The sequence below is a fragment of the Colletotrichum aenigma genome (assembly GCF_013390185.1).
Source record: "Colletotrichum aenigma strain Cg56 chromosome Unknown KSG_Cg56_contig04, whole genome shotgun sequence".
Lineage (NCBI taxonomy): Eukaryota > Fungi > Ascomycota > Sordariomycetes > Glomerellales > Glomerellaceae > Colletotrichum > Colletotrichum aenigma.
The window spans coordinates 1,710,231-1,723,965 of NW_023500910.1; the positions used below are offsets into that span (position 1 = coordinate 1,710,231).

Here is a 13,735-nt window from a genome sequence, read left to right on the forward strand (position 1 = left end):
GATTCCTCTCTTCATTGCCCGTGATACGGGATGACACAGCAGTGAACAGAAACGCGGGACTCATTGCGAAACGGTAAGAGGATAAAAAAAGAGACATCTCAAATGAGCATTCATCATCCATCACGCCAGAAAAAAACGTGTTCCGGGCCAAACGTCCCCAAGAAGCAACCCGATCCAAAGGGGGAAAGCCTCCCCTTTCCTCCAATTCAGAATGAGATCCTCCAGGGGTGCTCCTCTGGGCAGAGGCAGTGCCTCGAACGGGTTCAGCAGCGCTCTTCAGGGCTCTCCAAGTCCCCTAGACTCTCTCTGGCTGCAGTGGACTCAATACGTGCGTGTACACGCACATCCCGGCCGGGCCGCGGAAGAGAGGGGGTGGAGTTTGGGAGAGAAACGCTTAATCGAGAAGCTTGTCCTTAGTCGTCCGCACACTTGGACATCCGATGCAGGTCTTGCCTGGTTGGCCTGGGCCAAGTTGCTTTTTTCTTCCTTCTTCCTCGTTGGTGCTGTGGGCACAGCCTCAGCAATCAATAAGAGATAATTGATCATTCCATAGCGTTGCGGTTCGGCGGTCTGCAGGAGGTTTGTTTGATCGTAGACAGAACTCTTCCCTCGATGCACCAAAGTCCGACTCTCCAGCAAGGATGAACGAGGGAGCTGAATGCAGCGGAATCTAGGCCTTTAGGGTAATCGATAATGCCGCCCAGAGCGGAGGAGATGATGTCGAATGTCTCGAGGATCATCTGCATGCCAGGCGCGCCGCCATCTCGACCGAAGGAGTTTTGGTAATCTTCCAGGCGTGTACTGAGAATGGCATGTGCCAGTATCGCAGCAAATAGCAGGTCGGGTTTGCCGTCGCCAGCCGCGTTCTTGTTTGCTTCTGCCATTTTCGGGTTCGCATTCATACTCATTTGCCAGCAAGTTTGGAGGATGCTGCGCGCCCTGTATCCGCGACTCTTCTCTCTCTTCGCCTCGCCTCACTTCGCCCTCACTTAAAGCATTCCGGCAAGGCCTCGTCCTCGAAGAATGTGTCAGCAGGCAAACTCTGCAACAGCAAGCCCGCTGTTGGTCGCGCATACATACCTACACCGTCGTGAGTTGATTGGGGGCCCTTTTCCCAGCTGACAAAACGAGCCCCCCTCCTCTTGAAGAAGCAACGCTCTCCCTGTCTGCTAAGAACTTGCCGTCAACTCTGCCCTGCGTCTGGCGCTGTTCAACCCTCAGCGAACGAACAGACATGCAATCTCGCTCATGTCGAGCTTTGGTGTGAAAAAAGAAATCTGCCGACAGGATCCGACACGCCGGACTCTCGCAATCATCGCCAGATGCCACCCGTCAGTCGCAAAAGCAACACTGTCGCTCGAGTGCGTGCACCGTTCATTGCTTGCCCAAGCATCAAGCATCCATCCCGGCTCTGCCGTGATTCGCGAAGGAAGCTTTCCCGGCGTTCCAACGGGTCCCATCGTGCTTGATTAATACGAGCAAACCATTGAACTGAACATGCACAGAAACCTCTCTCCCGCAGTTTAATCCCACCTTCAGAGTAGTAGTAGTCCACCGACAAAGCAGCGTTCATAGCCCACGAGTCGCATCCCGAAGAATACAACTCTAGGGATTCCATCTCTCCCGCTGATCGGCCCCCTGAGCTTCCTATCTCGAGTCGGTACCCGGCTGCCGGTTCCTCCTGGCCTGCGACCTCCGGCCAACACATTCAGGCTCACCGCACCAACGCCGTGCCCGCCGACTCCATCCTGTGACTACGACGCCGTATGGGACTGCATACCGCACTCATTCTGCGCTGTTCTGTTTATTCTAATGCAGTCCCCAACCACCCACTCGCTGTCCACAACCACGCGTCTCTACAGGGGCGATCCTGCACAGCCAACATCATAAACCCACAAATGTCGTGCCGCCCTCGTTGTGGATGCTCTGGAGATGGAAATCGAGTCAGTGTGCCCGGGGCACCTTCCCAGTTGATAGATGCCCTCCCAGCTATGCCCAGAGGCCAAGCAGAGACATATGAACCCACGAGTCACCCGAAAAGCAAGGCACAGCCATCCCGCCCCAAGCAGCAGACCGGCCGTCCCATCTTCTGATAGTCCAAACCGCCATCGGCGCGGCCCAGTCTCGTTCTCAGGGTTCTGTCAAATCGCTGTGCCACCGATCCTTCTCCTCGCCCTCCGCGACGAGCGGGGACCGATCCCGAGCCCCCTTTAAACGCCGACAAGGAGAGAGATTGGAACTACCCGTGCGGCTCAGTGCATCTCCATCGCATTCATCTTTGGCGCCGCTGTCGCCCATGCAACAAGTACATGGCCCTCCTAGATCAATCCCCAAGGGGCTCTCATGGCTTTGATGGCTTCGACGGCTTCCAAATGGATCCGTCCCGTCAAATGACGATGGCTTTCTGCCTCCTATCTCCCGCTGGCCCTACCACACATCCCGCCGGGTCGCCATGGCCCTAATAATAACTAGTATCCCCCCCTCGAGGCCCGAGCCCGCCGTCCCGAAGATAGCGGGACAGACATGCTATTTCGCCCTTTCATCTGAAGTCGCAACCTCAGGGTCTTATCTCAGCGTCATGATTCCTAGGGCTTGGGTGTGAACGGCCCTGGCACGTAACGACTGGGACAGAAACTTCGTCCTTTTCCGGACATAACCTTCTTCGCTTGTGGCAGTCCCGTCAGCCGGCTGAGACCGAGTCTCAAATGTTTAATTACACGAGGCCGCAACGCTGGCTTGATGTTTACATTTACTTGGCCCACTAGCAGTTTTCTGTACCGACTTGATGGCTCACGTCTTCAAAGAATGCGCATCGCCTTTTATCTCGCACTTCGAGGATATACCAAAGACACATCCTCCTTTCAGTGGAATTCCTCAACATCACGGGTTAAATTTCCATCCGCATAGCTCACAACGCCGTCGGAGGCCAAAATTAGAGCTCTTAGCTTCAACGTCCATTGCCCGCAGAGCTTGCATCTAGAACATAGACGCATCTGCACTTTGCCTGATCGCCTGTTCCTCATTCATGATTACAGAGGACCACTGGGACATCGCCTTGTTGTGAAAATGCCACAGCCCTAACGTGATGATCATCCCACGGAATTCGAACAGCAGAATAGGGAAAACCAGCTATTCCGAGCCCCCACGCGACGCCTTTCCCCTGCAGGCCGCAGCGAGCAGGCAAGTAGAAACCAGGTTCCACGAGCCGGAAGCCCGGCTCACGCCTGCCGCCCACAACACCCGCTGTGCCGCTGCGACAAGATCGCGCGCATCCTTTCAGCTGCCTTCGCTCTCGGGAAATGTGGATCATGTTCCAGTTCTAGACCCGATATCGACAGGAACATCTGCATATGCCGCGTCCAGGTTCCTTTCAACAAAGAGAAAGGAAAAAGTATCCCGAGCAAGAAGATACGTCAAACGGGGCATTGGCTTGCATTGGTCTCTTCGATAGTTCCTCATCGGCCGTCACAGAAGTCCATCCTTCAGCTCGTTCTCGCGTCCCCAACCTGGCCCGTTGTTGGATGTTCGAACGCAGGGCGGAGCCGCAAGAGCCCCAGTGTGTGTCCCTCACCAACCAGGCCCTATTTACATCTCCACATCGAATCGAGCAACAAGACGCGTCTTGAGGGGAACCTGTCCGCTCACCACTCACAAAGCCGAACAGTCCAGCCCACCCAGCGCCGATCGAGTCTAGACCATCGTGTATCTTTTTGCTTCCCAAACGGCATTCTCAGGCACGCATGCTTCTTGCGTCATGTATCCAGGCCTCGAATGTTCCTGATCAACTTCGATCGGCCCCTTTCTTTCGCCACGGGGAGAGGCTGAACCCGATTGTGATGAAAATGGAGATGCTGCCTTGCAAGTTGCCGGTGGAGTTCAAGAAGGGTTCCGTGAATTACGCCTCGCACACTACATAGTGAACAAGAAGCCCTACATGCAACCCTCTACCTCCCACATTGCCGTCAAAAATCGTCCGAACTGGTGTTCAATTGATGATTGATGTGGATTAGCTGGGGATTGCCCCCTTCGGTGCGTGCTTCTGAAAACGGACGTGGAAAGGGGCGACCTTTGAGCCGTGAGTGGGATCCGTGGCCGCGCGTTCCTGGCTAAGGGTTTAATTCGTACCGCTGGCCGCGTGCGTTTGGCAGCGGTGCCCAGTAAAAGGATTTTTAAGCTCGGTGGTACTCGACGCTCTGTCTGCGTCCCTTCAGCTGCCTCTCGACACTCTAGAGCTACTTGGGAACGGCACTAAGGGGGTATTTAAAGTTTTTCCCTTCTCGGCTGCTCTATTTCATGGACTAGTGGGTGACTAGTCGGCGTTTTCGTTCGCAACGGCGTGACGTTCTGGAGAACCTAGTAAGGATCGGGGGCTGAGAGGTCGTGGAAAATGCCGCGTTCGGATCAACGTGATGGATTCTTAGCCGCGTGGGAGGCCGGAGGCCGGTGATCCGCATATGAATTGCTGGCTTAGTTGCTGTGCTCAGACGATGAGTGACGGGTAACGGCAAAGGTGGTGATTGGTTGGCGAGTTATTGAAGCAACGTCTGTTGCTTTGATGATGGTGCTCGCGACTGAGTTGTTGGCCGTGACTTGACTTGACTTGATATTCTGTGTACCACTCCATGGTTAATATTAAGTATTACTACTATCTGATAATGCCTGTGCATAATATGAGTGACGGTATTAAAGCGTTTCGTCTATTCTTCTCGTCCATGGGAAATCTCGAGCACAACCAGGTTTTCAGCACTTGTAACTCAGTGACCATTCAGACTGCCTCAACAGTAGATCAAGAGAGGCTCTCATTAACTCAACCATGACACGGATACATGTGGGCAAGAGACCATAATCCAAGAGACCGAGCAGTCTTTGAAGAGTAGAAAAGGAAACCGTTCGTTAGGTCATTTGCTGGGGTCATCCTATTTGGGAAATGTACTCCGGTAACTTGTCAAGAGAAAATATCTCCAAGTTGTCTTCCGCAATGTGCTCCTTTCTGGTATGTATCACAAGTTTTCCATTGTTTAAGTTACTTCAGATGGATCTCATGCTACAGGTGTAACGAATTTCCTGTTTGTGTCTAGTATTTGACAAGAGAGAATTGTTCGAGAAATACTAATCATCGATAATACAACAGTATTTATTAACTTACACATGACATTATTCTGGGGCTGTCCCATTTATTCGATTGTCATCGATAATATGGAAGGTTTCAATGGCTTAGTGTAAAGCTCAAGATTTGATTTCTTCTCAAATTTAATCCCCCGCCTGAATTCAGTCATGAATGACTCGGTGATGCGGAAAAGCGGCGAGAGGTCTTAACGGAAACACTTTGATTGCACATACCGTATGCTACGGTAACGACGGATCCCTGATTATGCATGAAGCCGACCCTGGACAAGGCGGGATCCTGTGTTGGGTTCTAGTCACGCGTCACACGGGGTGACAGGAATCGTCTGGTCAGCACGAAACGTTACGCCAGTTGCCACAATGATACACAAGGACGGGTAAGAAGTCCTCCATCTACTAGTAGTAAGATCCGAGAGAGAAATGTAATGTGTTTGCATAAAGTATTGACCTTTTCAGGATTTTGCCATCAGTATGTTATTGGAATGTCTATGGCCTTTTGTGATTTTAGGAAGTTTTTGAGCTTGTAGTATGATGTATTTGAAAGTTCTCTACTGTGAATATTAGAAGAGGATTGGTTCGTAAACTCACCATCAGCTCCTCGAACATGATTCACATTATTGACAATGGACCCAGAAACAATTGTGGTTTCTTTTAACTTTGCATCATATGTTTGTATCATTCATGATCACATCAGACCTGATCGAATGACAGTCGTGCTACGGCGAATCACAGTTAGTATCAATCTGATGAGCAATACACTCGTATTGGTTTCGAGGTTCCTCTGTGTGCGATGGCATTTTGCCATCGAGACCTCTAGACTGTTTTGCAACTAGACCTTCAATGCACGCATGATATCGTACTGCAACTGCCACCAACGGAGTGGCATTTCACAGGCTCTAATATCTAGAAGTCTGTTTATATGTAGCTTCAATAATGCAATCTTCAGTGTTCACGGTATGCTTGTGCATCAAGCTTACCAAAATGCCTCAGCCGTCTGGCGCGAATGTCCTCGGTTGGAAAGGTAGCGTCAAGCGGTTATGGGTATTGCGTAATCTCATCGACTGAAAACTTCATGTGTTTCCTTTCCTTAATTTTGCCTCTTCTGCTTTTGCAACAGCATCCGATGCATAAAAGTCGGCATCCTTGGAGAAAGCCGAACCGTCCACTCCGTTGTTTTCTCCCTCAGGAGGAGGAAAACCAGGCTTGTCTTTGGCGGCTTTTGCGAGTAAATCCGACGCGTAAAACGAATCTCCAGCTGACTCTGGTTCTCCTACCATAGGACCGCCCAATCGAACTTGATCTTTCTCCTGGGTTAGAGACCTCACATCTCGTCGATCCGCGATCGCGCCATCCTGCGCGTGAAGTTAGTTCTTAGAGCAAATAGCAGCAGCTTCTGACACTGCCTGACGTCGAGCAGAGCGACTCACTTTTGAACCTTCTCTGCTGCCTTTGAAGAATGAGAAAGCCAGGACACAGGCAAGGACGATTATTAAGATCGTGCAGCCCCGTGAGCGACGCGTCCGGGTCACAGCGTAACTTGACCCTGAGGACTGCGCGCGACCGTTCTCTTTCATCGTCGATGCTTTTATTCGAATCAATTGTTGATGTTTGACGAGAGACAGGGAATAGATATGCTGCGCCGCAACATTGGGCTGCGCCCGCTTAAGACGTAGATATCGCTGGCGGTGTCGGGAAGACGTTAGAGCAGGGCGCACGCAGATCTGGGTCGTGCTCCGAGAAGATTCAACGAAAGAAGAAAGCTGCGCGAGGAACCCCGTTATGAGGGGTTGGTGGTTGCCGCCCGTTGCTCAGGTTCTGGCCTTGGGTAGGCGCCAAGCTCGGCTCTCACAGGATATTGTCCCAACCTGCTACCAACAACAAATTGCGGTCGCGTGCCCATAGGCTGTTGAAGATGGCGCTATGCCGGGTTCTTTCTGAAGCGGAGTCTCTTTGTCTCTTTCTGGACTTTCAGACCAGGGCCCTTGCCTCGTCACTTGAGAACCAACAGCGGTTTTCCAACGGGCCCCGGAAGAGTTGATCTGGTTGTCGTGGAAGACAAAAGTGTGTTGGAACTGTAAACGCCTGCATTAAGATGAGCGACCTTCCCGGCCGGTTGGTGGTGTGGTATTGCAGGACGCCATGTCTCTCCCGCTCATTTTGCATGCATTCTGAAGCAACGATATTCTTTCTTAGCATTTTTTCCTCTGCTTTCTTCTCTCCCCCAAAGCCCATGATCCTGGATTCGTGATGGCCACAACACCCACCGTGGTCACGGCCAGCGGTCGGCCGACTGTGTACTCCCCGCTACCGACCCCCTGGCCGATGAACTCCGATTGTGCTTCGAGAACGTATCGTCAATCTGACGAAGGCCCAATTCTCGCATGGGATCCGTACTTCGGAATGAACATAGACTCTGGAGCAGTGACGTGTTTTCCGGAGGCGGTGACTTCCTGGTGGTTTCAGACCGTGAGCCAGGCGACATCGATTGCCTTGGGTCCGACGTTCGAGTGCCCCCAACTTTACACGGCTGCACAAACACTACTGGAAGCTGGAGGGGTACAGCACGTTTTCTGCTGTCCGTCGTACGTGCACAATTACCGATTCCGTTGAGAGACATGCGGCTGATGTCCCGAGGCAGAGATTATTCGTTCAACGTGCCGCAACCGAATAGACCCGTTTTCCCGTCTCAGTGTCTGTCGATGGCTACACCTGGACAAACGATTACATACGAATCCCTTACAATAGGAACAAACGGCGGGATAGCCAAAAGGACTACAAGCGTAGTCAATTCGGCTGAAGTCACTATCTGGGCAGTACCAGTCAACGGATACAACTTCCCAGCGAGTTCGACGAGCGTAAGCAATACAGGCGCGACTATTTTCCCGACTGCGACGGCAACTTCAAAGATACCAGGCCCTACTACCACGGAACAAGTAAGAGGGGCATCAGGGGGAAGTAATCAATCATCCGGACCGCCTCTTTCCACGACGGTAGGGGCCTCAGTTGGTGCTGTGATTGCTTTGCTTGTCCTTGTTGGTGGCATGTTCATGTGGTGGAGGCGGCGAGGGAGATCGAGGACTGTCAACGAGTTAGAAGAACTGCCGTATGTAAAACCTCCATCATTCTACGGTCGGAAATCCGAGCTTCCAGCGGAGGTGATTCCGGGACACAAGCATGAGCTATCCAGCGACGGAATCAACATACAAAGAACTATCCACGAAATGCCGGCGAACCGTGAGAAAGGTTAAACAACAATAATAACAGCTTATTAGATAGAAACCATGTTTGAGTATTTGATGCCCAATAATTAATCAAAAAAATTACTCGACTAGCCTGATCAGAAGTCAAGTTACCGAAACTGCGTTTGCAAGCGCCCTGATATGCCGATTCGTGGCGGGAAAAGATCTCATCTCATTTTGTGCACTAGGCGAGAAGGGACCTTTTACCCAACCCAAGTGCAAAAATAAAAATTTCGATGAGTACATCAGACTGCCAAATAATCAAAGAGAGCATACATGTATTTAGGCACAGAAGACAAGCTTAATTAGACGATCGGCATGACCAGGTAGCACTTACCCACTTGGCTAGAAAGTCATTCTTGCAGTACCATAATTCGAGGTCATGAACATGGCAACCGCCGTCAGTCCATTCTGCGGCTCCAAATAGCGAGACATGCTCGTCTATTAACCACTAGGCCAGGCAGCGTGTCATTTGTCCGGGTGTCCCAACTTTGAGATGACGCAAAAAAGTTTGAGCCCACAACTTTTCCTAAATGTCAACGGATGAAGCCGTTAGGGAGCTTGACGACTGCGGTACCCAACAGCTGCTTTCGTCGACACCAAGGAAGCTCAAGTGGCTGGAGATTAGCGCCGGACAGGAGCTATGTCTCGGGCGTTTTGTACCAGTGGGAGAATGTCTCGGCTGTCGCCACCTAAGAGCAATTCCATGACCACTAAACACTGATTACGTGGACAGAGGATGATGAATTCTTCCCAGACGAAAACGTCAAATCGAAACAAACCTCGAGATTCGTGATATTGGCTGTCGAGATGAGTCTGCTGCTGCGAAAAGATGCCAGGAGCCTGGATCAACCTTGGGATGAAATGTCCCGTCAATCGCGATATTTGGGTCTGGCCTGAAATACCCTTAGACTGGCCTGCAAACCCCACAACGTTCAAATCGCTCGTGGGTCACACTGAGCAAGGGGTGAGGTCTGCCGGTCACAATGGTGCTTGAGCACTCCCTTGGCATTTCAACGTCTTCGGACTGCACGTTGGAACTTTTGGTGCTCAAAATGTTGGTGAAAGATACGGGTGCTGTTCCGGTGCTTTCTGACGGCGCAAAGCCAATTGCGTGTTGTCTCCACCGCGCGAAATGCCGGTATGACTCGTTGACGGAAACGGCCAGGCCCAAGGTCCAGAGCCACGAAGCCTTGATAGGAACATTCCGGAGAACCGCACTACTCTTCGGCATTCAAGCATGGTAATGCTGATCCGTGTGTCAGTTTCTCTAGCTCGACTATATGGAAGCGCCGAGCGCCTGAAACTCAAATGTGTTTGTTCAATAGTTATCTCATTCAGCCGCTGGCGTCGAGAAGGCACGTAAGCCTCCCACGTTCCTGGAACGTTTATCTTCAGCACACACCTTTACTTCTGCTGCCAAGTGATTTGTCTGTTCTCCTTTTTTTCTTTGACGCATTTTTTTCTTGCGATACCTCTACAATGCCTCTTCTCAAGGCTCAATGGGTGCCTCTGAAGATCGCGATATTCGTTGCGGTGTCACTCATCGTATCCGCATGGTGGATTTTGCCACACCGGGCATGGATAGTGAGTATTTCAAGAGCAAGCAATATCACGCACCGTTTAGATCGGCAGTTAACAAGGAACCTTTCCAGCCCTTGGCAGCTGAGCCTGCACAATATGGAGTTTCAGATCCAGTACTTTCAGCGCCAATTGATATAATTGCGGAAGACACACCGTTGTCAGACGACGATCAAGAGCCAATATTTTCAAGCCCAGCCAATATAGACTTAGAAAACACATCACTTCCAGAAGACGACATTGAGCCCGAAATCTCAGCATCAGTCAATACGACCGCAGGCGATAGACCGCTTGTTGTGTACGCCTATTCTGAGTCTGACAACGCCCGAGCAAACCTGAGGTTCTTCATTACAAAGGGGCTTCACAATGCGGCCGACTTCGTGTTCATATTTAACGGAGATTCAGGGGCGGCGAGAATGGTTCCTCGCAAGCCTAACGTCACGGTTGTGAAGCGGGACAACACATGCTTCGACTTGGGTGCCATTGGAGAAGTCCTTCGAAAGAATAATCTGTGGAAGAGGTACAAGCGCTTTATCACGATGAATGCAAGCATTAGAGGCCCTTTCTTACCCTGGTGGAGCAAATCATGCTGGACCGACTTATATCTTGGGAAAATCACAGAGACAACGAAGGTAAGTACTTATGATGCTCATTCTCTTTCCTAGCCGCAAGTTACTAAAAGGGCGATCCTACTAGCTGGTTGGTATGACGGTGAATTGCCAACCCAGAATGCATGTCCAGTCCATGATCCTCGCAACAGATGATGTGGGCATGGGTATTCTACTCGACCCTGCCTTCGCGCTTTCTGCATCACAAGATGATGAGTTCGGTTCAAAAGAAAACCCGGTTGGGCTTAGCGGGTGTTATGGAGACTGGAACGCCGCTGTCCATGCTGAAATCGGGACGACAGGTCTTATCATGAAAGCTGGCTACGAAGTCGATGCAATGATGACAGCTGCACATACAGTCATGGGTGGAGTTGAGGCGTACTGTGAAGCTACACAAGCTGGAGATGTCTTATTTGACAAGGAGTACTTTGGAATGAATGTCCATCCCTACGAGACAGTTTTCATTAAGGCGAATCGAGATGTCGACCCATGGGCGTTGGATTCTATGACGGAGTGGCATTTGAAAATGAATACCCGCAGTTCTGATGGTTGCGGGATATGAGTATATTTGAAGGATGCACTGGATCGGAAGACACGTTGTTGAATAGGATAAGGACGGTACACCTGAACATCATGTAGACTGGAAAGTATTGGATTATCGAGCGTTACTAAGCCAATCTGTATTTCTCACCAAAACATACAATTATTTGAGTCCCTTGGCCTGACTAAATACATCTCGCTGCCAAAAATTGTCAAAATCTATAGTTCCGGATGAAGTGGCTCACCCAAATGGATCTGAAAATTATAGGGGGATTTCCGCCTTGCGTCTCTTCATAAAGATCCTGAAAGTCGGGTCAACCTCCTCTGCGAAACCAAATTTCCGGATGTTGTGCTCGGTCCCGTCTTCTAGGCGCATGTCGTACACCAGAAGAAGATGAGAAATAATGACTTTAGCCTCGCTGGCGGCGAAGAAACGACCGGGGCATCCATGTTCGCCATGCCCGAACCCAAGATGGTTCACACTTGTGGTCACCAGCTGACTCGGTGCTCCTTGCTCAGTAGCGCGCATGCGGAAAAAGCGATAGCCGTCGAAAACATCCGGGTTCTCGTAGACACTCGGATCTCGCATTCGATCGGTCGAAACGGCGACTTTGTGGCCCTTTGGGACCTTGGTGCCGTCGGAGAGAGTAATGTTGACAAGTGCTTGCCGGAACATGGAAGCTAGAACAGCGGTTAGTCGCGCAAAATTGACACGTTCTTGGACGAAAAGCTTACCGATCTGATTCGGCTTCAGGCGTTGGCTTTCGTTCAGGACACTGTCAAGGAGCTTCATGTTGTACAACGAAGTCTTCTTCCAGCCGCCTTCGGAAATAGCAGCCACGATCTCCTCTCGCAAGGGCTGTATCAGCTCAGGGCGACGAAGGATATCAATCAAGGTCTGCGTGATCAGATCAGAGGTAGTTCCAATCGACACCACAGCAAGCATCAACTGCGATGCACCAAAGTTGTATCGATCTCCACCTGCCAACTCCTCGAACCAGTGAATGGCATCTTCGTACTCTGCTTCGCCGCCCTTGGCGTGTCGCGCCTGGATCTCAGCAGCGACAAGATCCCATGCTTCCTTGACTTGAGCTTGCAGGTTCTTGCACTCAGGGATGAATTTCACAGCTAAGGGCTTCAGAATCGTGGGCCAAAGTCGAAGTTTCCGCATCCCCTCAATGCTGTTGTCTCCGTAATTGACGATCAAATCCAACCATCGCTCGTTGTTGCTAAGGTTCGGACCCGCGAAAATGCGACCAGACATTTTGGAAATGAGGCGAATGATGAGATTTCCAAGAGCGACAGGCTGCCATTCTAGAGAAAAATGTTAGCATGCTTGCTTAGTTGGAGACGCTTTGGTATTGGCTATAGAATACCTTCGCTATCGCCAAGAGCTGCGTGAAGTGTCGAAGCACATTCTTCGGAGAGCGGCTGCGTTATCTTGGCTAAAGACAACCCCGATATTAGCGATATTTCTATCAAAGATTTGTGATAGGCTGCCGACCTAGAGACTTTGTCATCTTGAATTTGACCACGTTCTGTAGTGGTTTCGTTGGCAAAGCCCCCTCCATGAACGGTTCAAAGCCGGCGTAATGGGCTTGAAATAACTACGCCACATGTGAAGTCAGAACATGTTGAAGTTCTCCCGTGCAAAATGCACCAAGCCCCTTGAAGCAAGACGCACCTCAATGATGGGTTCATCAATCCCGAACCTGGGATCATTGCGAATTTCTTCGCCATGCTCAGGGCGAAGAATGATGAAGGTTCCCATATCAGTGTGAACGCGGAAAGGTACGGGACCAAATTTCGCTCGAGCTGATGCAAGAAGCTCCCGCCCAGCTACAGCAAATTCAAAGACCGAACGGGAAGCCGTGAGTTCATAGAACTTCTTGGGATTGATGATCGGAAGCTTGCTTGCGCCACTGAAAAGAAAGAAGGAAGGGATGGTCACAATGAGAGTGATGGCTAAGAGGGCAGCCAATAATGACGTGTTGTCGCCATCATAGATCGATGGCTGACCCCAAATGGTAGAGGTATTATGCAGGTGGTCCATCGCTTGTATGTTGCTTGTTTTGCAGTAGATCGAAGTTGCGAGTTTGGAGTCATGATAGCATGAGGAACTGTTTGCGTTTAAATCAGAAACTGACAAAGACAGAAACTCATAAACTCGTCTGTCTCCATGAACTGCCGTAGTTCCAGAAACACTATGCTCAAGGTTGTGAGGCGGACATTCGCACTCTGCCAAGAATGGACTGACGGAGACGGACTTTCAGAATGGATCGTAGCGTATGTATCCATGCAGTGTATGTGCAAGCGATTGGCTGGCATCGTCAATGACTTAGCATCAAGTCATCTAAGGACCAATCACGGTGCTATGGTTTCTAACAACATGACATAGGGGAAGACACGATACTCCACAAACCGGTGGGATAGCGTCCGACAAGAAGTAGCCGGCCTTCACCAGAGTCCGTCGCACGACAGCCAAGTGCTTTATGTCCGAAAGAAAGTATTCTAGGAAATCTATTGAAGCAGAGTTGAGAAGTCTTTAGTTCATCTCTGCACTGGTTATTGCCAATAATCGGCCTCATCTCGGACCCGACCTGACGATGTCGGCAGATCTTGATATCTAAGGTAGGAACGCAT

At 50.6% G+C, this 13,735-nt stretch overlaps 3 protein-coding genes across 3 annotated transcripts; 2 read left to right on the top strand and 1 right to left on the bottom strand.

Annotated features, from left to right (window-relative positions):
• Window positions 1-542: 542 nt before the first annotated feature.
• Window positions 543-884, bottom strand: CGCA056_v006327 (uncharacterized protein; the record flags this gene model as incomplete). The annotated part of the gene is made up of 1 exon (XM_037321578.1): window positions 543-884. The coding sequence occupies one exon, from the start codon at window positions 882-884 to the stop codon at window positions 543-545; it is 342 nt and encodes a 113-aa protein (XP_037179407.1).
• Window positions 885-7,371: 6,487 nt separating this feature from the next.
• On the top strand, window positions 7,372-8,061 carry CGCA056_v006328 (uncharacterized protein; the record flags this gene model as incomplete). Its single annotated transcript, XM_037321579.1, has 3 exons — window positions 7,372-7,706; window positions 7,763-7,979; window positions 8,029-8,061. The coding sequence occupies 3 exons, from the start codon at window positions 7,372-7,374 to the stop codon at window positions 8,059-8,061; spliced, it is 585 nt and encodes a 194-aa protein (XP_037179398.1).
• A 1,804-nt stretch (window positions 8,062-9,865) lies between these two features.
• On the top strand, window positions 9,866-11,114 carry CGCA056_v006329 (uncharacterized protein; the record flags this gene model as incomplete). Its single annotated transcript, XM_037321580.1, has 2 exons — window positions 9,866-10,576; window positions 10,641-11,114. The coding sequence occupies 2 exons, from the start codon at window positions 9,866-9,868 to the stop codon at window positions 11,112-11,114; spliced, it is 1,185 nt and encodes a 394-aa protein (XP_037179399.1).
• Between the last annotated feature and the right edge of the window lie 2,621 nt (window positions 11,115-13,735).